At 33.5% G+C, this 27825-nt stretch overlaps 1 protein-coding gene across 2 annotated transcripts in view; it reads right to left on the reverse strand.

Moving 5' to 3' along the window:
- tup (LIM1_Isl and LIM2_Isl domain-containing protein tup) overlaps positions 1–27152 on the reverse strand; it is an 85459-nt gene extending 58307 nt beyond the window's left edge. For both annotated transcript variants that reach the window (XM_068768050.1, XM_068768049.1), the window contains exon 1: positions 26810–27152. In XM_068768050.1, coding sequence (XP_068624151.1) covers positions 26810–26915 — 106 coding nt within the window. In that variant the 5' untranslated portion in view covers positions 26916–27152. The remainder of the gene's footprint in view (positions 1–26809) is intronic.
- Between the last annotated feature and the right edge of the window lie 673 nt (positions 27153–27825).

Raw genomic sequence — 27825 nt, forward strand, 5'->3', positions numbered from 1 at the left:
ATTAGACCCCGTAGAGAAATCCCTAAAATAGCCTTCACCATTACCCGTTGACCGATTGTAAGTTTGGTAAATGTTTCTATTCTATTGTCCATCACCGGAAACACACATTGGTCGCAGACTTTCATGTTATCGAATGAACGTAGATGTTTCGAAGTTTCTCGAACGCTGCTCGGTAGAGTTGGATTCTTTATTCTTAAAAGGTGATATATGTCATAATAGAGAAAAGGATATTTAACATATTAAAAGTAAATTGACGGAAATGGCATATTATTCAATAAACGAATATTTAAATGACAAGAATCCTTGGCAGTGATGTCGCCCGATTACTTCGATTTCATTTAGGCTATATCTGATAAAGTATATATGTATAAATAAGTATTGTTAAAATTTATTAAGAGATGTGTTGTTGTGAAGTTTCTTCCTGCTTCTTCTCCACTACTATAACATCTTGCGAAGCAGAGTAGAGTCAAAAATAAAATAGATTTAAAAAGTTGACGACCAATAAAAGTTTCAATGTTAAAATATAGTGTAACTATCTGATCCCGCAAACGTTGTTTTGCAAAAAAATATTTTTAATTTTCAATTTAAAAATAAGGTTTGATTGTAAAGGGGTGAAAATTTAGGGTTGTATGTATTTTTGTATGTTGTATCATAAAAAAATAAAAACAAAAAATTTCGTCAAAAAAATAAAATTTTTTTTTTAAGGAAGAACAACCCTTATCATTTAGGGGTATGAAAAATAGATAGTAGCCGATTCTCGGACCTACTAAATACGCATATAAAATTTGGTAAAAATCGGTCAAGCCGTTTCAGAGGAGTTCAAGTTCGAACACCGTGACACGAGAATTTTATATATTAGATAACATTTAGTATGCTGTGAGATTTTCTTTCAAGAATCAGGTTTAGAACTCCCTACCTACTTACTGAACGGACAGCTAAGGTAGCCGGCATACCACTTCATTGTAAATATTACACTAGATATCAATAATCAAGTCATCGGGTGTGTTGTTACACGATTTTGAACTCTACGAGTACATAAAACACCTGTGTCCGCAGTCGATATTTGCATTAAGCTTACAGCTGTTTGTGAGTTATAACATTTAAGTACTTCATACGTCGGATTAAAGGGAGCTAAGTCGGGATTAGGTGTAAGCCGGTGGCACACCGGGAGCGAACATATAAAAATAATATTTCCAGAAACATTCTGACATTTATAATCATTGAATTTTATATTAAATTTATCATGTTCAATTACGAGTAAAAACATATTTTAACATTTTTTACAGTACCCGGCGATTAATATTGCAATACGACCTTCGGAAAGAGACAATCGGCTAATTTCGGATTCGTAGAGCACTATCTCTATCCCACACTACTTTCGTGACGTTTTGTCAGTCGTTGAATTTCGTTCGACAGAGACAACGTACTGTACTATCGTTTTTTTTGATATTAATATGATATTTAAATAAGTGTATAATAATTGATCGCTAGGATTTTAGGAATCTAGAATCTACTTCTATTGGAATATAAAATGACCTATATCTAAAAGTCATCCTTTGGCTGAAAAATTAAATAATTTATGGTTTAAAAATATAGTTAACGTGAACAGTGAAATTAAAACCAACATTAAGGTTTATAGAGGATGATTGATTATAAGTAAGCTATACAGTTCATTTACACAAAAAGCATTAGCTGTTACACCTATTTTGAATCACCATGTATAAAGTGATCACCTTCAAATAAGTTACATTATTTTTTTTGTATTGCAATGCATCAGGCCAATGATTTATGGCAGTACGATGTCTGCAGAGACAGATACTAAAAATATATATAATTTTTAAACAATGCCCGACGATAAATGTTGCACATTGTTTCTTCGAAAGAGACAATCGGCTAATTTCGGCATCATAGAGCGTTATCTCTGTCACACGAAATACAACGACTGACAAAACGTCACATAGGTAGTGTGAGACAGATATAATGCTCTGCGAAGCCGAAATTAGCCGATTGTCTCTTTCCAAAGGTCGATGTGCAATATTTAGCGCCGGGCACTGTATTGGTAATCATCATAAATTTTGATAACAATTTTTCTATGTTATTAACTTTAATTGGTAGTACCTTACATTAATTGACATCAAATGATTTATATATTCACTTCTTTAAGACTTTTACAATTATGATCAATCATCTGTACATTGTGTAATGCGGGAGCTTAGTGTGTCGCTAGCTTTAACAGAAATAAAAAAGTTGATTTGACATATCCGAGCTACCGTGAGGGTTTTATGAGGACGCGAATGATGGCCCGGAATGGCAGGGAACAGATAAAAGAAAAAAACAAAAAAAAAATCACCCTGTAACCCGATTCGACGGTTGGCTGTAAAATCATAAAATCTTTGCCTTCTGTTTCGTATAAAAAATACTTACCTATACGCGTTCCACAGATAATAATAGCTAGTTGGTTATAATAATAAATTTTATCTCGGAATCTAATAAATTCATAGAATATAAGTAAGTTAGTAACAAAATTTACTTAAAGGCTTTATTAGTTATGGAATAATATATCATAAAATTTAATTATAAAACTAATTTTAAAAAAGTCGCTTAATATAAACACTTACTCAAAATATATAAATAAAATAAATAATATAGTTGTGAAAATTATAAATTTAAATTTTAATATGAAATATTAATAACATTTACACAAATTGAAGAAAGTCTATGATCAAACAGAACATTTGGTCTCTTGAAGTCAAAATGACAGATGCTCGTAGAAAAATAAAGATCAGCGACATAGCCCAGGAGATGGGTAAGTGACAGCTTGCAGAATCGCATAGAAGAGAAGACCTAGGTCCTCAACATTCTGCAGTATCAAGAATTGACAGCGTAGAAGAACCACTCACAAGGGACGTATTACATTGTTGACAATAAACATACCACAACAATTCAAATGACCCATTTTTAACTTTTACATTGTAAATACAAAAATCATCTAATTGCTTTTGCATTTGCATGACATTTTCTTATTTATTGATCTTCAGTTATTATACTTTTTTGTTAAATTATTTTATTATTATTTTTTTCCTTCTTTACAATTATATTTCATACTAGCTGTTCCCGCAAACGTTGTTTTGCAAAAAAAAAAGGGTTTTAATTAACAAAAAAAATAAGGGTTGATCGTAAAGGGGTGAAAATTTAAGGTTGTATGTATTTTTGTATGCTGTATCATAATAAAATAAAAACCAAAAAAATTGTCTAAAAAATAAAAAAATAATTTAGGGGTGGACCACCCTTATCACTTAGGGGTATGAAAAATAGATAGTAGCCGATTCTCAGATCTACTGAATACACATATAAAATTTGGTAAAAGTCGGTCAAGCCGTTTAGGAGGAGTTCAAGTTCGAACACCATGACACGAGAATTTTATATATTAGATATTCAAGCAAAAAATATATAGTCAGGTCATTTGACACGCTATGATAGAGTCTAGATATCTCTGTCATGGCTTAGTGTGTGGTGGGTAGTATGTGTAGTGGATAGATTAGTAGAACAGATAGCCTAAAGCCTTAAGGTTTTGGAGTTGAGATCAAAGACTAGCAGGATAGGAGAACCACTAACAAGTGACAGATATCCTTGTACAGATTCTTTTTATAGAAATGCAACAAGTTAATAACTTCTGGTAGTACTGTCTGTCAGGACGGAAAGTTTGAAATGAAAAAAACTCATTTTAAATATTGTAAAATAAATCTTAAGATAGACAAACATCACGTCTCAATGGACGTGTTAAGGTATGTGATAAAATTAAAAAACTGGATTCATTACACCGCTCGTGTTGATCTAAGTCAGTGATTCCCAAAGTGGTCTATATCGACCCCTAGGGGTCTATGACAACCTGCAAGGGGTCTACGTCAAAAAAAATTTGGAGGTCCATGAAATGAAAATGGGGGTCCACAGACTGGACATCATTAGCCGAGGAGATTTAAGATTAACCCTTACAAAATTGACGCCAAATGTTGATAATTTATTATTAAAGCATCAGGTTCATCCTTCTCACTAAAAATATTGACTTATTGCTTATGTTATTTTATTTATAGTTTATTTAATGTTTCGTATATTTTACACAACAGTTACAAAATATTATTTTGAGTAGTTTTAATTTAAATTCAATTAATAAATGTATAAATTAACATGTGTTTTTACTTTAAGTTTTTAACACTAAACTTCACCACAGTTAGAAATTTACAGGAAATCAATATCAGGTAAGTAGGGGGTCTACCCAACACGGAAAACATGGCAAGGGGTCTACGACACAAAAAAGTTTGGGGAACTCTGATCTACGTGTACATATATTTGACATACGGATGGACGTGTTTTTGAACACCATATATGTGCAAACATTGAAATATTATCAGGCATAAATCGTGTCTTAACATAAAAGTTTATATTATTACTACAGATTTTAATTCGTATCTTTATTTGCAAGCAAATCAGCCGATTGTCTCTTTCCAAAAGTCGATGTGCAATATTAATCGCCGGGTATTTTACGCAGATATTTAAATATATATTATGGTATATTTATATGTAATTATAGTAAGTAGTACCCATTAGTATATTTATAAAGGATGTTTGTTTTATCTTAGTGATTATTTTCTTTCTTAAATTTGATTTCAGTTTTTTATTTTATTTTTTGTCTTTTATAAAATCGACTTGTTTTATCTACCTTTATTTATTTATATCTGCATTGCCTAATATAAGAAAATATTTTAAATTATGAATAGACGAAGAAATTGTAAGAATGGAACGTGGATGTTAAATATAAATATGTTAACCTGAAAAAATATTCAACCTTTGTAAATCAAGTTCCTATTCGACGTGTGTAGAACTAGATGTCCATAAAAACGGTGGTCATAAAAATGCATGTTAGGAAGTCCATTTCAGGATTATATGGTTATTAAAATCAGCCTGAATATTGTTACTTTTTCGATTTTAGTACATTCTGATTAGTATTATAATATCTATTACGTATAAAAACAGATGAGTAAGTTTCGACAAAACAGTGAAAATGTCAACCTTAGAGTAGTACGGTCGATAAATCATTAGGGGTACAATATATTAACACCATGGCCACTGACCCAATGGGGTCCGGAAAAAAAAATAAAAAACAACATCTGTCTCGCTCGCACACCGGATATCTCGGCGCGACATTACGCTGGCGACAAAATTGTGGCGCCTAAAATTTTTTCAACCACATTCCGATACTCAAAAACCCACCCTATTTTAACGGATTAAGGTTAAAAACAGTTTGAGAGTATTTTAAAATGATTGCCCATGACAAACGATTCAAATGACATCATTGTTAGGCGATTGTCTTCGTCTGAGAGGTGGTATGTCAACGCTTGGATTTGTAAAATAGAGACGGAAATAATTACGAGAGAGAAAGTGATATATGACCATATGACCATGTGACAGTAGCTGGGCACTTATAGAAGTGATACTTTAGATCAGACTCCAAAATCATAAAAGATGAGTGTATTGACCACAAGTGGGTACCACACGGTGCGTAACACAGCGCCATAAAAACTTTTTGCTAACTATAATTGTTTGTGAATTCAATTCGACAATGCTCTAAGGAAACCAGTGTAACTTAGGAATATATACCTATATGTTATGTGATCTACAGCAATCAAAACTTGACTAATATGTATGACTTTATTCCAGAATTCTTAGTTACTTGATTTAACAACTTAGCTGTCAGTATGGGTGTATAGCAAGGTGCCGATCTCGCGCCACCACGATATGCTTGCCGACCAACTTGTATGATACAGTACGGCACCGGCATCGCGCAAAGTTACACGCTAACATGTCTGCACTGTGTCAATTCTTTCTCATTGCGTCTGCAATATGAGTACGAGAAAGAGTCTGCCACATACCAAAAAACGCGAGAGATGGCACTGATAGAGAAAGTTCCTTTTGCAGTGCCGATCTCGCGCCGGTGCGAGACATTTTATTTCTAATTTTTTTTTATTTTAATTGCTTTATATATGCCAATGGTTCTTAATTAGTAACATTTGAATTATTTTTAAACAAATAAAAAACAAAAGACAGTTGGCTTCTGACTGACTCAAGTTCAAGACACTGTCAGTGAAGATGTTAAATGTTTTTTAAATGTGAAAAGACATCTGCAGTATTGCATGCACTAATAAATCATTGGATCACCACCGTTGCGTTCGAATATGTACCTTCAATTGATCATTGTGACTTTAAACCATGGTTGCACAGACTTATTAAGACTAGAGGCCACTCGGGCAAATCATGAACTAATGGCGGGCCGGCCGCCAGAAGTATAGGTAATTAAATTTTTTTGGTTTTATTCTGGAATAGAATTCATTATTTTTCGAATGTACGAGAGTGTTATTTTCGCTGTCGGCGGGCCACCAGTATTCGACCGGCGGGCCGCGGTCTGTGCATCCATGCTTTAAACTATAATAATGACTATATTTATACACAAGCAACATTGCAGTTATTTTAAATGTATATATACAGGGTGATAGGGGAATGAATACTTTAAATCCACCAAACACAATCCTGCGAGATCCTTATGCATCACCATGTAACTAGCTTCCGATCAGCTTACATAGCAGCAGGGGCACCAGAACAGACCTGGACATGACCACCACTCTGACAAGAGTACACGAGAGAAGATACAGGGTGATTTAGGTGCAAAGGCTTTTTTGTTGTCAATTAATATGCAGTACGTTTACTGTGTCTTTGGATTTACTTCTATTCCAACAGATACAGGGTGGTCAAGCTTCTTGTTATGTTGAAATTTTTGAAATTTTTTTTACAAAAATATATTTACTGAAATTATATGACATAAGTACAAAATATGTGTATTTAAGTTAGATATATGCACACCTATATAACAGCACTCCTAATAATACTTAAGATGCCGGTTAGTTAATTACGATTGGTCTTTGTATTTTGCTAATTTTTGGTGGAATAATAATAATAATTGTTCACACCAGTAATAGTTGTTTCGTTCTCCAGTAGTTGTTTCGATTTCCCAAGAGCTGATATAGGTTATAAATTTAAATATTGAAATAAGTCGACAATCAATAAAAGATATTTATCCGCGAATAGTGAAAACGCGTATAAAAGAACATATTCAAATGCTCCAATATAACTTTTGTTAACTATCCGTATGTATTATTCGTTTATAAAAATTAAAATATTATGTATATATATATATACCAAAGAATAATCATCTCACGCGCGAACACGCAGACATTTTTAAAAAATATTTTCTTTGTTTTAGTAGTTTTATTAATAAAACATTTAAATTTTAAGACGATATTAGATAAATTATAGCACTAAATATTTAAGTAAAAGTCATCTTCATAACATATTTAATTCAATAACAAAAAAAGGTAAAAAATTATTGTAAATAATGTCCCTGCTTACACTTGGTAGCAGTACCAGAGGTCCCGTAAAAGGTGGTGATGAAAAAATAGATCACACCTGATGACTTATGTCCTTCCGCCCCCTGCAGTCTTCCCCGAAGATCATCACGATGATGGTTTTTGTGCTGCCAGCATCCAGCTACTTGTGACCTCAACTGTGCCGACGGACCTCCTACTGGGGTCCATATCTACGGGTCTACCGGCCCGTGGTCACCACTCGGATAACTTTTGACCCCAATCGACGTAAATTGTTCATAATTTTTAGTAATAAAAGTAAATTCATAGCAAAAGAAAGAACATTTTTATTACAAGTAGGCGTAAACGGCCTTATTTTTAACAGGAGTTCATTGTTTGTTATTCCAAATTCAAATATTAAAAGTTTTTTTTTTAATTTGTCATAGATAAAATTATCTAAAATTTAATCTGTACTAGACACGTTAACCGGTAAGTTTAGTTGTATAATTATTAGGTGGTAAAAAAACGTGAGATCAAGTAGCGTGTTCTGGCACAAAAACCTACATCTTGATACAACAGAACATAATTACAGATTACAAAAAAGTAATTAGATATAAGGTTGTGGTGCAAAAAAACACTTTTGTTAGTAAAGCGATTGCGATGTCGGACAATTAAATATAGTTCGGGGTATGTCAGTCGATAAGGCAAAGCAAAGGTATGCGCCAAAGGTCTATCCAGAGTCTTCCAGTCACATTGACCATGACATAGGTCCACATAATAATATAAAAGGCTGCCTACGCCACCGGAGAAGCTTTCGGCTCTAAGGGTTTGACAAGCGTGACCCTAGTTCTTCTGCAGCAGGCAAGCTCCGAATATAGCCTTCTCTCTATATTCTTCTCAAGACCATCGTAAACTACAATGCCCTATAATTACAATATACAGCCTGGCCAAAAACCTTCGTCTTCAGACATAGATATTTCAACAAGAAAATGTTTCATAGCTTCCCGAATTCTAACCGAGATATATAAATAAATAATAACATAATCCTCTTAAATAACTATAAAAAAAAACCAAAGGCGCCACACTTATCACTGCTTTAACAAAATAATAGCAAATATTTTAACAGTCCGTCACCCAGAATTTTGCATTCCGTATGAAAAAAAAAACTGCCTTTGTCATCGGGCGAAACGGTATGCCGGCGAAAAAAAAAGTGAAGATGTCAATTTCGTTTGACAGCTGTCAAGTGGGCGTTGTCTGCGGTGAGACGTGATTGAACGGCCTTGAGTAATATTTTGGCTAATTTCTTCAACAATTTTGCATCGTCATTCACACATTTGTAATATATTTATATGATTTATCACTTCAAAGTTATTTGCTTTTACAGCATAATCTGTTTATCGCTGTATTATTAAGTAGTTAGGTTTGTCTATGGTTAATAATATGTTTCCTTTTGACCATTGCTAATTTACAGTCGCTGAACAAGACGTGGAGACTAGCAAAAGTAACTGAAATAGCCTAGCAGATTAGCGAGTTGAAATGCGAGTGGGAAGACCATATAGGGTGTGGAACTCATTGCCGTTCTGGAAGGTTCTGGAGTGGGGATCACAACGAACGCTGGTAGACTGGTGACCAAGCTGCATATAGTTAAGGTCGCGGAAAGTTGCCGTAAGTCATCACCAGCCGGTGTCTAACGGCTAAAAAGAAAAATAAGAACACAAACTCATATATGGTAATATTCAAACCTATTTGTCGTCTCCTTAAATAAATTTCAAAAGGTTGTACATACTACATGTGTTATTCTTGGAATAAAACAATTTCGTCTGGCTCAAAAATTTCTAACATTTCTTTGTATTATCTACAATTTCTTTTTTCAATATTACACAACTGTTTTTTTCTTTTTTAATGTCGTTTATTTAATTATTGTTATGTTCTAAACATATTAGTATTTCTTTTTATCTGTGACACTTTCGAATCGAAATACGATTATGTTTACGTAATTATAATCGGTGGCAAAAAGATCGGTATCCATTCAAACTGAGCGAAATCTGCAAATATTTCCGATAAGTTTTAAATTGTTCGTAATAAATTTCAATATTAAAACGCATAAGATTAGCAGAAAAATCGTGATCATTCCAAATTCGAAAAACGAACAAGTATAAGTCTCTATATGCGGACGTTAAAAAATAAATAATTATCAGAGATATCAATACCTCCGAAATCCTCCAATCCGAGTATCAACTCACGAACGGGTTGCCTTTTGCTATCCTGTATAAAAAAAAAAATAATCTCCGGCTTTATCGGGTGTCCCCCATAAAAGAACTATAACGTCTAAAAAGAATTAAAAAAAAAACAAAAGCGTTGGTCGAAAAGATCCCCGCGTTATCTGCGCCGGCGCCAGTGGCTCCGAAGTCTTTGGTTAGTTTTTTTTTTATTTCTTTTATTTTATTTCTCTTCCGAAGCGAAAATCGAACCTGGAGCCTCTCGTAATTGACGGAATTTACGCATCCGATAAGGGGATGGTTTATATTATTGCCGGTATATCCAGCGAGCGAGAGGCCATTTCTGAATCTTCGACGTTTCGTGTTGTTTCGTGAACGAAGTGCTTCCTTAGGCATGTACAGACCAACCTATTTATATCTAAACATTTTCTTTATACTTTTCTATCTAATATAATATATAAAATTCTCGTGTCACGGTGTTCGAACTTGAACTCCTCCGAAACGGCCTCCGATTTTTACCAAATTTTATATGCGTATTCAGTAGGTCTGAGAATCGGCTACTATCTATTTTCCATACCCCTAAGTGATAAGGGTGATCCACCCCTAAATTTTATTTTTAATTTTTTAGACAATTTTTTTGGTTTTTATTTTATTATGATACAGCATACAAAAATACATACAAACCTAAATTTTCACCCCTCTACGATCAACCCTTATCTTACATTTGTTAATTAAAAACTTTAATTTTTTTTGCAAAACAACGTTTGCGGGATCAGCTAGTATTCATATATATTTTGACGCTGATTTTCACATATAAGCATACTAAGTAGATAGCTGTTGTGCCTTTAAGATTTTGAAGACAATGGGCCGCCAGCCACAGTGTAGAACATTCTAGTTAGATGACATTTTTAAAGAGTACTAGGTGTTCCATAAGCTGCCGGTTCTTCATCAGCCGGCTGTCGCTGTTACGACTCCGATTGCGTTTGGTGGTGAGGATCTTCACCAGTCATTGTCTTTTTAACGATCATCTGTTTACATTAGATGTTACAGACCTCTTTGCAGGGTGTGCCTGGAAGAGAATGAGACTGCTGCCCAAGTACTACTTCTATCTATAGTTGTAGCATCCTACAAGGTTACTCATCACCGAAATTACCGTAAAAGTAACCTTAAAAGGTCTACTGTGATTTCTCGAAGAAAGAAAAGGATCAATATTTAGCTACTTCCGCACATGCAGTGGTAGTCGTGCAATAAAGTGCACCGTCCGCTAGCCCGCTGATAAATGCGTATGCGCCAAACAATGCGAATCACACAACCGCCACCGCCAAATTACTCAACACGTGTTTCACCCCTCCACGGGGCATCTTCAGGAGTTATGTTACCGATTAGTGCCAAACACAGAGTGTTTCATATCATATCAGCGGGCTGGCGGGCGGTGTACATTATTGCACGACTACCACTGCATGTGCGGAAGTGGCTAAATATTGGTTCTTTTCTTACTTAGGATGGACTTTCGCGAGGTAACGCCATAAAATTTCATTCAACTGATCCTAATCGAAATCGATATGGCAAGACTTTGTTCAGCTGTGGACATCCTGTGGTACAGTATTATGATGATGTATAACTTCATCAGGATTTAGGTGAAGGAGGCTATGAAGGAGCGTCTTCCTGATTCCTTTATAAAGGCTTCGGCAACGATTCCATCATATAATAACCGAGTTTTTGGATCCTTTAGGCGGAGGCTCCACGGAATGATTCGGCGCAAGGACCTCTGCAGAAATAACAAAGCCGAACCTAGACTGTGTACAATCAGAATTATCTTGTAACAATTTAAGAAATCATTCAAATAAATTGTAACAAAAATTCTTGACTGGAAATATAATTTAATACTATTGTATTAAGGACTCTTTAGATGCGTTTTAAATTGTTAAAGCTCTATTTTAAATTCACACATTCAATTATAACCTTACAAATTGAAAAGTTGAACTATTAGTGTGTAAGTTACATAGAGCCCAAATTAAATTTCGCTAGAACCTTAAGGCTATATTAAGGAGACTACATACGTAAATGATGATATAGTAAAAAAAAAAGTTTTTTCAAAATTCGAATCACTCTATACTTAAAATAATTGATATAATTATTTAAATAATATATTTACGAGTGATTACTTTATAAAGGTGTTTATAAATAGAAAGGTTTTTTCAAAAGCAATTAAGCCATTCTTTTACGTCTAAAATCAATCACCCTGTATAAAGGATGTCTCTACTAGACAGATAAAAGAACCTGCCAGTCAAATAACAGAGTTAACGAGATACCGTTCAACAGTTAAGCGTAATTTTCGTCCGAAAAACCCACAGACCGACACGCGCACTGACATCGTAAACTTTTAACCGCAGTTAGTTTAAATGGTAAAGATAAAATTTCGCGTTCAACTTCACGGATGAGGCGAGACCGTGTTAGTATTAGATAAGAGCTATCTATTGAACATATGTTCCCATTAGCGATACTTCGACGGGCTTGACTCCCGAACTGTACGGTTGACTGGCTTAAGCCCAGCGGTGGGCTTCCTAGAGGACCTGGAAACGTGTCGAAAACATAAACAAGAATAAAATTAAAGATATTTACTAAATATATTGCAATGGTACAGTAAATTTCACGATAGAAAGTAAACTTTTGTTTAATACGTTTTAGTGTATATTTAAAACATTAATATATGTTTTTATAAACAAATTTTTCTAACAATACGTATATATCTAAGTTATAAAATGCTTTAGGTATGATTCATGAGAAAGATTGCGTTATAAAAGACATTTTGTTCAGAGTACATACCTCTGGTTTTTAACATGTTCCAGTGCAAAATCACATTTAAATATTGTCGTATTGAATAGCGAAAAAAACATCCAAAGGTTTCATAGCACGGAAAGAACACGGAGGTGGATATTTAAAAAAAATAATAACTGACTGACTAGTTCAATCTTCTTCCTGTACACCGAGCGACGGGTGTGTTCGCCATACAAAGAGCTTCAATCTCTTTTAATTAAACAAACTTGCGTTTAATTTTGAATTACAAAATTTTTGGAACTATAAATAACACGCTGTATCACTCAATATTAAGTGACAGCCTTACTCGTCCGTTACATCACCGATTTCGTAGAAATGAAATCACAAAATAAGTAAACTGGTGGTATACTAATTCGATTAATTTTCTTCTGTTATATTAGTTAAGACGTGACAAAGGTGATTAAAAGAAAGTAATAGTAATAATTAGTTGACTTCAAATTAGTTTTGAATACCATTTTCGAAAATACATAGTTTAAGCATGTAAAAATGTAAGCAAAAAATATATTAAACGCAATTGTAAAAACAAAGGCACCCACGCTAATGTCTGCAGAATAAATATTCTAATAAAAAATGTATAAAATGTGTAATATAGAAAGAAAGTATGGAACGTCTTAGCCAAATTGACTTATGTTTTGTATATTCATTAAGACACGAGAAAAGTCCACATATAGATGCAAAACAATATTGGAAAAATTAAAGGTAGTGTATGTATTAGTCCAAAGTAGTGAACTCTCCGAGTAGGCGTCCTTACTGTGTGGTGAATATCCTACAGAGAAACATCCTGTATCTAATTCACACCCAAGATAAACAAGTCCTTAATAACACGTTCACTGCGGGCCCAATTTTGAAGAACTATCAGCTGGTGCGGCTGAGGTCGAATCAGCCTCAAGCTGAACTTCCTAATAGTGCGGTTGAGGCCTTTTCTGCCTCATGTTTCAATCATTTTTTTTACAATATTGAGTCAATGCTTTGCAGACATAAAGAAAGCTATATTTGTTTTTGTCATATCTCATACGGTTGAGTGTAAACAGCAGCCGCACTAGAGAGAAAACACGAGTTTTACGCGCCGCACCAGTGCAAAGATTACCATGAGGCTGAATCGGCCTCAAGCCGCAGTGAACGTGTTAACCAAGGCATAATACAGAAGTTCAAGGATGCTCACCATCCACGAGGCTCAGGGGCTAAATGAGAGGTGAAACTTCTGGCTGTATAAGTCTCCGTGCGGAGGAACAATATCACGTCACACACGTGCGTGTATTACACGGACGAGACTCAAGATGCGATCGCAAGATTCATCAAAGTGAATACGGCAACCGCTGCACATACTGGCGCACAAATTGATGGCAATATGGAGTAGGGATGAGGAAATGGTCGCACGATACGTAATTTTAAAAACTGGACATTATAAGGGTGTATTTAAAAACAAACAAGACATTAATGATTTTTAAAAAATATTAGTTGACTTCAATCTAGTTTTAAATAGTTTACCTAAGCTAGTAAATAGTTTAATATACTTAGTAATGTAATAAGTAAAAATGCGAAAAAATTTTTTCGTGTAATTGTAAAAACAAAGGCATGGACGCTAACATCTGCATGTGGAATATAAATCCTGATAATAAGAAAGATATAACATATATATATAAACATGTATTTATATGTACATTACCAAAAGGAATTGATAAGAAACTCAATGATTACTTTTTAAAACATAAGTTTTATATTTTATCCTGATACTAACACCAGATATTCTTATTCTCTATATATTTTATAATATAATAATAGGCTTTGTTAATCTGTCTTGCCTTAAAATGTGCTTTGAATTTTTTGAGATATGTAAAAAGTTTGCCCAAAAAGTTTGAATAAACTTTATGTAAAGAAAAACTTGGAGTTATGCTCATTATTATTTACACTCTACACATATCTAGAACCTTTTTAAGTTATTACATACATATTACAATATCCGGCGATAAATATTGAACATCGATCTTTGGAAAGAGACAATCGGCTAATTTCGGCTTCGTAGAGAACTATCCATATCCCATGCTACCTATGTGCCGTTTTGTCAAAATTATGTCGAAAGTATATGTGACAGAAAATGCGAAATTATCGAAATTAGCCGATGGTCTCTTTCTAAAGGTCGATGTGCAATATTTATAGCCGGGTACTGTAATAAACTTATAAGGTAGTTTTACAAGGAGATATATAATCCATTTTTATCGTATTACTAGCTGATCCCGCAAACATTGTTTTGCAAAAAAAATTGATATTTTAATTTACAAAAAAAAAAAGGGTTGATCGTAGAGGGGTGAAAATTTATGGTTGTATGTATTCTTGTATGCTGTATCATAAAAAAATAAAAACAAAAAAATTCGTTAAAAATATAATTTTTTTTTAAGTGTGAACAACCTTTATCACTTAGAGGTATAGAAAATAGATAGTAGCCGATTCTCAGACCTACTGAATATTAAATTTGGTAAAAATCAGTCAAGCCGTTTCAGAGGAGTTCAAGTTCGAACACCGTGACACGAGAATTTTATATATTAGATAAAAAAATCTTTTGTATACCGTCACGTATTTAACGGTGTATTAAAAAGAGGTTATATTTGTGGGATAATAAAAACATCTAAGAGAAGCGTGCGTTGAAGGCACCTTCGCTGGGTGGTAAAGGAATAGTAGAAAAAAAAAATTCCTAAACCCTCAATCACAGGAGCCGACACGTGCGGGATGCCGGCTGCGATTGACCTGTCGACAGGAGAATATTACGTATAATTTAATTTTTGTGTCGTTTGACTTCACATTCTATGATTGTCAATAAATATTAAAAAAAAATATTTCTTTTAAGCCTAAGTTAATTTTAATATTGTGTCGAAATATCCAATATTATAACATTTTTTTGTGTAATTATCAAAAGGAACTTTGGCTTCGTTGACATTTTTCGTACAGTAAACTTTATTATCTTACAATACCCGGCGATAAATATTGCACATCGACGTTTAGAAAAAGACAATCGGCTAATTTCGGCTTCATACACTACACACATATCTACACACATGTTTTTATTCTTTGTATATTATATAATCCATTTTGTTTATTTATATTATAAAATCTTTTTTCAATTAATTCAAAGTTTTTTAATGGAATCAGGCGTTACCTTGCGAAAGTCCATCCTAAGTAAGAAAAGGACCAATATTTAGCCACTTCCCCACATGCAGTGGTAGTCTCTGTGTTTGGCACAAATCGGTGTAACATAACTCCTGAAGATGCCCCGTGGAGGGGTGAAACACGTGTTGAGTAGTTTGACGGTGGCAGTTGTGTAATTCGCATTGTTTACCGCATACGCATTTATCAGTGAGCTGGCGGGCGGTGCACTTTGTTGCACGACTACCACTGCATGTGCGGAAGTGGCTAAATATTGGTCCTTTTCTTAATTCAAAGTTTGTCTAAGATATTGCTGAATACGATAAGACCGCCAATTGTAATTCTTTTCATAGTAATGTTTCTATATTAAGTCTATAACATATAAAATAAATTGATTACTATATAAAATAATAACTTCGTCTGTATTGTAAATATTTAATGCTTATAAAACGGACCTTTTTGGTTTTAGTTTAGTTTTTATAAATATAATTTTCTGCATATAAATATGTAGATAAAAAATTTGTATGTAAAATATTTTCAAGCTTGCAATGTGTTCGTGGTGGTCATAGCGTGTTTACAACTGCCACGCTTAGCATGTTTAGTGTTGCGAGAACACTAAGTTTTATTGCAAACAGAAAGCCTAAGTTATTATAGAAACTTTGCTAAATATTTGTTTGTGTAAACATATCCGTGTCTATAACGGTGTAAAGACTGGTGATTTTACTGTTAGATTTATTAATAGGTGCATCAGGTTTAAGAACATGTTATTGAACTAGGGTTATCGACGTAGCTCGAAGGGCATAACAGCCTTTAAGATCGAAAGGTTTTAGTGCCCACTAAATGAACTGCCTACATAATTCAGATCGCGGAAAATCGGTTTTCGTAGCGATCTTAGAGGAAAACCTAAGCCATACTATAGGATTATAGTTGCTGAGCGTCTACCGGTGTTTTCAAACACCTGCTACTTCCACCTGGAGTAGTAAAAGTAGACCTGGGAACCTGATCACTTGTCATCATACTTTGCAAGTGCGATAGTGTCATATTTCAAATATGTTCAGAAGATGCTGTCCATCCTCCATCAATCAAACTTTGGTTCTTCTGGGTGGGGTGCTTTATGCGCCGGGAATACTACTGCTTCCAACTGGTGCTATTGCAAATTTATACTGGAGGTATATGTCCAACAGCGGAGGTTGTATGGCTAAAACATAGTTGCTAAGCTAGAGGTCTAGCTTGGAACTGTTTAACTCGCTTGGGCTGCGATAGGTAGCTTAGGAGAACCGTAAATGATGCAAAGACCTTCAAGGGCGGACCTCTATTCGGAATGTCATTAGATACGTGCAAAGAGTTGCGAATGTGGTAAGTTGAGATGGCGTTAGGCGGGCGGGCGAGTGGAGAGAAGCGCACAGTACTACGTCCACCTTGATTATGACTCTCAAATTGAATTATTGATTTTAAAAAAATTACTCTGTATACCATCCTTCTATGTCATAATTCAATTGTCATCGAAATACCAAAAGACTATCGCGTACCAAGTTATATAACCAATTTGTCTAGTGACACGACTACAGAGAATTTCTTATATCCGTGGTTAAAAAAAAACCTTCTAGATTGATCCGAAACCTTCAGTTTGACATTTGTCAAGATGTGCCCGCTAATGCACGTGAAACGGCCGTACCACTCCGCGCCCCACCATTCCCGTATCTACGGTCCGCGATAGCGTTCAGCTGATTAATGGCCGTAGATAAGGTTTTTTTTTTCGTCTCATCATTTTTATTGTTCTATTTGCAATGCCCATCTATTGTTAGGAAAGTTTATTTCAGTGTCTAACATCGGATTTCGTCTGTCTTTGTGGAAGCTTTCTATGTAAGATTTCTCTCGCATTATACCATCTTCTAATACATCTCTAACTACAAAGTTCATAACATCATAGAAGATGTTAAAAAAAAGGGAAAGAATGATAGATGAACTGAGCAAAAGGGAAAGAAAGCAGAAATGTAACATGAAAGATAGATAATAGACCGAAAGAGAAAGTAAAGTATGAAAGAAGAGAGAGAAAATAAAATAATATGTGAAAAAATTAAATTGCCAATAAAGTCCCTGTCCCACCAAAGATAGGGGTACGAGAGGCCCCCAATAGCGGGGGCCAAAAAAAAAAAAATCATTGAAGATTCAAACCGCGTGTTCTAGCTGATAGAACAGGTAATAAAGGATGTACAGGCTTGGAACAACGGCACGAAGCTTTCTGACGGAACTATGGCGTCTTCCAGACCAGGCGACACTGATTTGGTTTTTAAATAAATAGGAAAGTTATAAATAGTATAACATAAATAGATAAAAGATTAGTATAAGAGATATAAGGCTATTGTTATAAAGTAGGACTTAAATAGATTCTTCTTTTTTTGAACCGATGGACGCCTTCCGATGACCAATTCTGTGTTGATCACATCCAGCTACTTCCCGCGACCTTGAGTATGTGATCAGCCCTGGTGGTCACTCGAGAACCTTCCGATCCAAAGGTCATGCACGAGCGATCTGCTCTGTTCGCTGCCATTTTAGACATGCAATACTTACGTGGGTGATTTGTTTTGAAACTATCATAGCCCTCTCCATTGCTCCATATAAATAAATAAGATATATAGCTGAAATAATTAGGTATATCATGATATTAAATATTGGATGCACGCGTGAATAATTATGACCGTAAATTAATATTTATATAAAACAATGATAAGAGATAATTTAGGTAATTTGATATAGTAACTAGAAGAAAACTAGTAAATGTGCTAGTATAAGGTATCTGTCGTTTCAGAGCAAAGGTGTAAGGCGACCAATAATAAAAATAATAAAAAAAAACAAATCATGAAAGAAACATAGATTCGAAGTAAGAAAAGGACCAATATTTATCAACTTTCGCACATACCTTGTGAATTTGTGTGCGGAAGTGGCTAATATTGGTCCTTTTCTTACTTAGGATAGACTTCCGCAAAATAACGCCTGATTCCATTAAAAAACATAGATTCGATTTTTAAAATCCTTCGGAATCTGCAAATGTCATTTTGGCAGCAAAGTAAATCAGATAAAAAAAAAAAACAACCAATTCCATATTGTTTATAATGTATCTTTACAAAGTGAACAATGAAATTACAGTTACCTCAAGCGAATTTCTCTTTTATTATAATTTCTCCCGTAAGACATCTAATGTTTGACATAGAACTTCCTAGGAAAATTTCGATTGGATCAATAAAAAGCGGTTTGCGTAAGATCATCTATCCACCTGGTGGGTGGACGTCCAACACTGGGCTTGATCCTCCGTGGTTACAAATCCCGGCAGCCATCTCTGTAGCGCGCTATACGGTCTTCAACTGCCACCCCGAGAATTTAATTTAGAGGAACAAAAGCCAGAATTAATATAGCGCCAGGTAAGCAGAATTAGATAAATAAATAAAAATAAAACATATTCGTAAGTATCACAATAAGATAATAAAATACAATGCTAAAGAAAACAATACATTGTGATATATGTAATATCTGTGTTAGAAATGAAAATTAAATAATTAGAATAAGAAATATTGTGATAAACTGTGATAAAATCCCTGTACTGTGATAATTGAGGAGAAGATGAGATGCGCCCCAAAGAAGGAAATAGAGAGGATAAAAGAGGAGAAAAGTATAAAAGACAACAGCAATAAAAGGAAATGTAAAAAAAAAACTAAACACTAAAAAGTCCTACTTTCAAAAATAATATAGAGTATACGTGAGATCAACTGCCGATTCAACCCACCTATCCGCTGAGAAGCACATTTGCCAGTAAATTTAGTACTGGAGAAGAATATTGAAATGTAACTCAGACGCAATAATGCCTTTTGGACAGGCCCCCTAGCCCAGATCATCGTGGTGATCTTTGCATAAGGCCTATACCTTAAAATAGGCATTTATTGGCTGAAAAAAAAAAAAAAGTAAACCTTTATTTCCCAGGAGTTTAAGGCTGTCCATATGAATCAGTTAAATGTAGATATTGCTACCTACAAAGAAATCACTTCGGAGATATTCATGTCGTTCTGACACGCAGTTGTTCTCAACTATGTATTTGTTTCTCTTGGGATTCTCATGGCTATCCAAAAGGCATTTGCAGCGTCGAGGTACAGTAATACCCCGCTTTACGCGAGAGATACGTTCCAAAAAAAATCGAGTTAACTGAAATTCGCGTATAACGAGGCTTATGATTAAACATAGTCAAAAATTATTACAAAAAAATACAAATCATTTTAATCAATCACTTTAATTCTAGGAACACTTTATGCAACACATACTCCTATTTTTTACGGAAAAATACATTTATTGTCTTTTGGGTAACGTTTTGTTTACGTTCTTGTATAATACGTTTAAAACCCCCAACACTGTTTTCAATTGTTTGACAGATGGTCAAGACACCATAGAGAAGTTGATGACTACATTATATTTATACGCACTCTTTCGCGTAATTCGAGGTATTTGAGCGCGAAATTTGCAAATCGCGTTATAGTGAAACCGCGTATAACGGGGTCGCGTAAAGCGGGGTATTACTGTATTAGAAAGGTTCGGTGGATATATCATATATTCAGTGCCTAGGCTCGGGCCTTCACGAAGGCACCTAGCCATGGGTAGATACTTGTCGATACTTCTAACTCTATCTCTACAATAAACAAGTAGTTTATTGTCACAGTAAAGATTGTCAAGAAAAGGTGCAAATAGCACTTGATCATACTAGATTGAAATGTTGCTAGAGATTCTTTCTTCACTTCTTCTTCAAGTGCCAACGTTTTCAGTCAGCTGATAAAAGATCGAATTCGAAGTTCCGTTCATACGAAAGCCATTGATTTAAAATTTTGAACGGGAGCCGAGATCTGGGTCCTTTCTGCTAGCACGGCGGCTCTGAAATCTGATACGGCTAAAGGAGAGGTTGTTTTACCTTTAAAAACAAGGTAGGTTTTAAAAAAAAACGGATACATTGTAAGAATAGTCTTGTACATGTAATAAAATTGTTGTAATACTCAATAGAGTAATAAAATATTACATTTTAAAGAGTTTACAATTGGAACTAATTATTGAAGTCTATACGGTATGGTTTAGTTCAGTTCGGATTTACCCAACTGTCACTTGAACAACATTGTAATGTTAACGAGATTTTCACGAACCGACATAAAGTTTTAATGTTTTTGATCGCAAAACTTTAAAATTTTAATGATAATGCAATATATTTCTACTAAACTCTTTCTTTTTCGAATGAGAATGATGAAAACTTTGTTAAAATATATGTTGTTGTAGATTTTTCTGCTTCTTTTCCACAAATATAACACGGAAAGGCTCAAGAATAAAATAGATTAAAAATATAAATAGATAATATGTTAGCAAGTTCTAAATTGTTTGTCAATCTCCGTGTATTCGTCTTTTTGAATTTAAAATAAATTTAAAATTATATATAAAGAAAGAATTGTGTCCACATATTAAACTGTTGAATTTAAATATAAACTAAACAGAAAAAAACGGATTTAAATGCATCATGGCTGCTATTATATGCCTTTTATAACGTAAAAACAAAATTTAAAAATAGAATAAAAGAATCGAAGTCTATGTACAAGCTTAGCGAATACATTCCTTTTTTAAAATAGAGTTTAACTAAAAAAATACAATTCAGCAACCGTATCCCTTTTTAAAACTTTCAATCGAAATATAACAATACAAAAGAAAATAGTTGATCTGTTTGTTCCAACTTAGCGGGTATGTAGGTTAATATTAAACCATAAATTGCAGTATATTTAAAAAGAAATGAATGGATGTTTATATTCTACAAGCAGATATATGTCTTAAAAATATATACATTAAAGTATATATGTAAACGTAAAAAGTTGACTTCTGTGTACAATGTAATATTGTTGACTTTTAAAACAAGGTTTTTCCAAAATTTTTATCTAAAAGAAAAGAAATTACCTCTGTGTAAAATCTTGGCGAATATATATATTTTTTTGGTTATAACTTTTATTATAAAATGTTAAATAAAAGCATGAGTATATGTAAAAAAAAATACTTTCAATAAATAATTCCATCTATATTTGCCATTTAAAACGTTATATTCTGAATACGAGCAATCATAAGAAAAGAAGATAGAAAAAGAAGTAATCTCCACGGATACACTAACTGACTATTCGAAAATTATAATATAATTACAAAAAAGAAAAGTATTAACTTCTGTGTAAAATCTTAGCGACTGTATTCGTCTTTTAGAACGTGAAATCAAAGTATAATTACAAAAAAGAAAAGTTTTAACCTCTGTGTAAAATCTTAGCGACTGTATTCGTCTTTTAGAACGTGAAATCAAAGTATAATTACAAAAAAGAAAAGTATTAACCTCTGTATAAAATCTTAGCGACTGTATTCGTCTTTGAAAACGTGAAATCAAAGTATAATTACAAAAAAGAAAAGTACTAACCTCTGTGTAAAATCTTAGCGACTGTATTCGTCTTTTAGAATGTGAAATCAAAGTATAATTACAAAAAAGAAAAGTATTAACCTCTGTGTAAAATCTTAGCGACTGTATTCGTCTTTTAGAATGTGAAATCAAAGTATAATTACAAAAAAGAAAAGTATTAACCTCTGTGTAAAATCTTAGCGACTGTATTCGTCTTTTAGAACGTGAAATCAAAGTATAATTACAAAAAAGAAAAGTATTAACCTCTGTGTAAAATCTTAGCGACTGTATTCGTCTTTTAGAAAGTGAAATCAAAGTATAATTACAAAAAAGAAAAGTATTAACCTCTGTGTAAAATCTTAGCGACTGTATTCGTCTTTTAGAAAGTGAAATCAAAGTATAATTACAAAAAAGATAAGTATTAACCTCTGTGTAAAATCTTAGCGACTGTGTTCGTCTTTTAGAACGTGAAATCAAAGTATAATAACAAAAAAGAAAAGTATTAACCTCTGTGTAAAATCTTAGCGACTGTGTTCGTCTTTTAGAACGTGAAATCAAAGTATAAATACATAAAATGAAAGATATACAATCTCAGCGACAGTATTCGAATATTACGATGTAAAAATAAGTAGGTAAAATTATTCAGTGGATCTATTCGTTCGTTAAAAAGGTGGATACATAAAGAAGTTTGAACTGTAAACACAATTTGGCTGAATAAACTTCGGTAATCGAATATTGTAATCTCGCGTAATCTTCGCGCAAGTTTAACCAATAACCGTAACGAGGGGGATGGGGTTACCGTCGCTGCCGGGGGGTCGAATCGACCCCGTATTATTTCTAATGCAAACGCAACCGGCCATTAGAGGGTTAGAAGATTTATTTGCCCGCAGTTACGGGTTGAGTTGCCTCTGATTTACGAACGCGTCTTTCGCGTCAGTAGCGGATTTTTTACAGATGTGTATTCACCTTATATTATATCCTACTAGCTGATCCCGCGAACGTTGTTTTGCAAAAAAAATTAAAGTTTTTAATTAACAAATGTAAGATAAGGGTTGATCGTAGAGGGGTGAAAATTTAGGTTTGTATGTATTTTTGTATGCTGTATCATAATAAAATAAAAACCAAAAAAATTGTCTAAAAAATTAAAAATAAAATTTAGGGGTGGACCACCCTTATCACTTAGGGGTATGGAAAATAGATAGTAGCCGATTCTCAGACATACTGAATACGCATGTAAAATTTGGTAAAAATCGGTCAAGTCGTTTCGGAGGAGTTCAAGTTCGAACACCGTGACACGAGAATTTTATATATTAGATATATCTTTGTGTTAATTTAATATCCGTGAATATACAGGATGATTCCTTATATGTGTATAATCTTTAAAAGAGTGAACTTCGTACACTGTGTTTGCCTGTTGGCAGTCGTTCCAGGGTCTAAATATCCCTGCGGCCATCTCAAAGGTTTTTGACCTTATTGGAGTTTTGTTGGGAGACTTATGTCCAGTTGTGAACATTCTATAGCGGAAAGGATTATGATAGTGATATTCATATATCCTTTTTTTATCGGATTGACACCCCATTGTACGGCATATGCTTCCCCCAAATATCTATGTATAGTCCAGCTAATGGAAGGTCTACCTAATCGGCTACACGAACGATGTGACCCTATGTCTACTGCCATTTCATACGTGAATATATATATATATATATATAAATATATATATAAATACATATATATATATATATATATATATATATACTTTTACTTATTTACTACCTATACCTCTAGACTTTGTCATTAGCCTGTGGTATTTATATATATATAAATACCACATATATATATATAAATACCACAGGCTAATGACAAAGTCTAGAGGTATAGGTAGTAAAACATTAATTATTATATTTAAGGCTTTTTCTTACTATATTATAATTTCTGAAACCATTGATATTTGTTTAGGGCATATCATACAATAATTGACAGATGGTAAGTTAAATATTAACAATTTTAAAGACTTTTAGAACTAACACTATATAAAAACTAAAATCATAAGTTTTTTTTTTATATCTAAGACTCGACTGTTGACAGTAAAACTTTTTTTTCGAAAGTAAATACGCTTTTACAATAGGACGTCGAATAAGCTAAGCTAAGCAGAAAGCTTCTCTTGTTGAAATCTTCGGACATCTTCGCTTGCGTTCGGCAGGTCGACAAATTATGAAGAACCTCGATAAGGAACAAGGAGCTAGAATTGACTATTTATTTTAAGTTGTTTTATATTAGTTATTTGTAATAATGTATTGTTTTTTTTTACTTTATAATCTAAGTGTGTATGATCCAAATAAAATAATTAGTTTATATTGTGTCGTCGTTTTAATTCATACGCCCACAGCAAGACTTAGGCCTTACTTAAAGATATGGGAGGATATCCCATAATCGCCACGCAGGTAGGCGGGTTGGCGATTGAAGTGTGGTATTATGGTACGCAGAGGATGCTGATCTCCATCCTCTGGAAACTTGTTAGTGTGCTATGCAATTCTATATAATTAATGCACAAACTTAATGTATAGTTATGTAAAATTTTATCCTGGAAATCGAATCCGCGATCAATAATCGCCTTAGTCTTATACCGCTGGCCTATCACTGCTATATATGGTGCAATAAGTGTTGTAATTTTTTTTATGAGAAATAAAGGACCACGGTATAGAACATTGACTTGGATTGAAATCGGATTACCAGTAACAAAGGGCAGTAAGAAAGTACAAACTTAGAAGCTTAGAAATATAAAATTAGTTACAGTTGTTACCTTATAACTATCTCACTGAGAACATATAATGATTTATAGTCAAACAATGAAAAAACAAATAAAAACATTACTAAACAGGGATCAAAGACTAAGTTTATATATTTATATTATATTTGTTTGTATACTTACCTTATATATTTAAATTATGGTTTAAATTGCATTGTATGTACTCAATAATTTCGAACGAAATTGTTTTTTAAAAGATACAAGAGAGAGCACGAGAACATATCAAAATAAATATTTATGTGTATTAACAATATTATATATTATTTTTATTTATATATATTAATATCTTTAATAAATAATTTAAAGTCTACCATTTGACATATGTCATACGAAGAATCTATTAGAAACCAATTTTATAGAATACAGAATTAAATTGAATTATCTTATAATTTTTAAAGTTACGCGAATCAACGCGCCGATTTTGTGATCACTTTTGTAATATCTACTGTATTATATATCATTTATTAGAATATTAAAATTCCAACTTTTAATTAACATTTTCAAAATCTTTCACACTTTAAAATTTGATTGAATTTAGTTCTTAGTGTTGAGCAGTGGTAATATAGCGGTAGGGGATTAAAACTTGCGATATTAAATCATGGGTTCGATTCTCGAGATATAATCCTATATAAGTCACACTTTGTGTGTCAATTATATAGGATTGCTACTGATCACAAACAAGTTCCTAGAGGATGGGCAGCATCCTCTGGGTACCATAATACAACACTGCAATTGCCAACCCGCCTACTAATCTTGGCGACCATTCACAGTTGCCCACAAAAGGTATATCAAACATATCTTTATTTTTAGACATTATATATCTGTCTATCTTATATTTATTGATATTCTTATATACTTCTGGTTGTAATATATATTCTATATGCGATAGAATTCCTGTGCAAGAGTGCTCAAAAGGATCAGAGTTAGACTGGATCGATTCTTATAACACGTATGACAATATATTGCATAATGTCCGCTATTTTATTATAAACAAATGTGTTTTGTTCATTATTTATTTTTATTTTAATGGCTATTTTATATTTTCGCTTTTGTATATGTAGTAAGAATATAAAGTCTTAAATAATATAAAATATCTACGGACATATTTTTTGGTAGCCTAACTTCATTGCTGAAGGTAGCACCTTTCCTCAAGAGCCTTGATCGAGCTGCCTCCTGAGATCTCTATGACCAGATGTGCAGAATGATTCAGTTATTGTAAGGCCTGTCACCACTTATCGGGTTGGTGATCTACCTCTTGGTTCTGTCTGTACTTTTCCTATGACAACCAGCTTATTGAATCTCTGTTTTCCTTTAAGCTATATAGCGGAAGTAGCACAGGATCCGATTGTATCAGATGATACCAGTTCTTTATACGTTGATCCATAATACGTTTCTAATGTCGATTGTTTTAAATTTTTGCCTATATATTTATTCCTTATCTTCATTTAACTCATGTTTGTATTTCAAAGAGAAAGAATAATTTATAATAAAAAAACCATTTATTTATAATCTGTCACACTGTTTATTTAATGTTTATAATAATAAATAAGAGTGATAATAATCTACTATTGAAGTAATGCCGAGAAATAATTATTAATTATAATTTCATTCTTCTAAATAAATCATAACTTTAATAAATATAATTACACTTAACTGTAGAATTTATTTTTTATAATAAAAAAATATTTATTTATCTATTTTAAATAAACCTATGGCAAAATTTAATATATATTTGTTTATAAGCTCACTTTAGTTTTGTGTAACATAGTACGAAATCAAATATGAATGTCTTTTTTTGGGGTACAGGGCATTGGCCATAAATACGCTAAAATAAATTTAAACTGATATCTAAATAATAATAAACAAAGCTTGAATAATATATTTGTATATTAATATAAACTAATTAGTTTTATGTGGTGAAGGTAAGATAGTAAAGTCGTCTACTCACTCGGCATCATTTCAACGTGCGATGATGTGTCCATGATGTTGTGGTGATGAAGCATGTCGGGTGGGGACTGAACCAGCCCACCACCACCACCGCTGGCCATCACCATCACTGATGATGTGGACGCTGCCAACTCTCCACCGACACAGAACCCGCTTGTTAAGCGATATTATATTATAATCAATATGACATATATTATTTTATTACAAAACTGTTAAAATAAGCGTAGTGGCAGTTCGAAATGTCTCTTCACTGTGCACTGGATTATTGCAGAGAGACGACACTGTTGGTCCGAAGGCACTCCGACATTTTTTTTTATAATTAAAAAAAGACGTTCACCACACGTCCTTTCACGGCGGCGGCCGAGCCCATACTGCCGTATTATATCTATAATTCTATGGATCGGCGCCAAAGCGCATGAGTGGAGCAACCCACAGCTTCATTGGCGAGGTGTTAGTACGCCTATCCGAACGGGCGGCGGCCATTGGACGTCGCGCGTCAATTTTGCCGCCCAAATTGACAGCGCCCTCAAAATGGCGACCCCCTTGCAGCCTTCGGACGCTTTTTTGAACATTTCCTCCGTTAAAAAATAATCCTGCTGGAACATAATGAGCATGATTTATGATTTCGATTCGTGCTCGAGTTATATATATATATATTTTTTTTTATCTATTCATGTTAATCTCTCGTGTGCGCTGCGGTTTGTTTTTTGATAAATCGAGTCTTGTCGCTTTGATCTTGCGTTGTGAGCATTTTTTTTACTTGTTTATTGTTTTTAAAAGCTCCGCGATCCGTGATTATTTTAGCGAAAGCTCTTTTTCGAAGCGACTTCTGTACGTGCCGACGATTAATTGCTTAATGACGCGGTTGGTGCGCATAAATAACATCTGACTTATATAGACATATAACTAGAATCGATATACGAAGGTTTTTAATTCCAGATACTGTTCTAAATTCAATTTTCTTATGTGACAATGTTTTAATAAATCATTTAATGATAATTTGAGAATATATTCTTC

Source organism: Battus philenor, unplaced genomic scaffold, assembly GCF_028537555.1.
Source record: "Battus philenor isolate CCGP_79_NKW_IND1 unplaced genomic scaffold, ilBatPhil1.0.hap1 SCAF_24, whole genome shotgun sequence".
NCBI lineage: Eukaryota > Metazoa > Arthropoda > Insecta > Lepidoptera > Papilionidae > Battus > Battus philenor.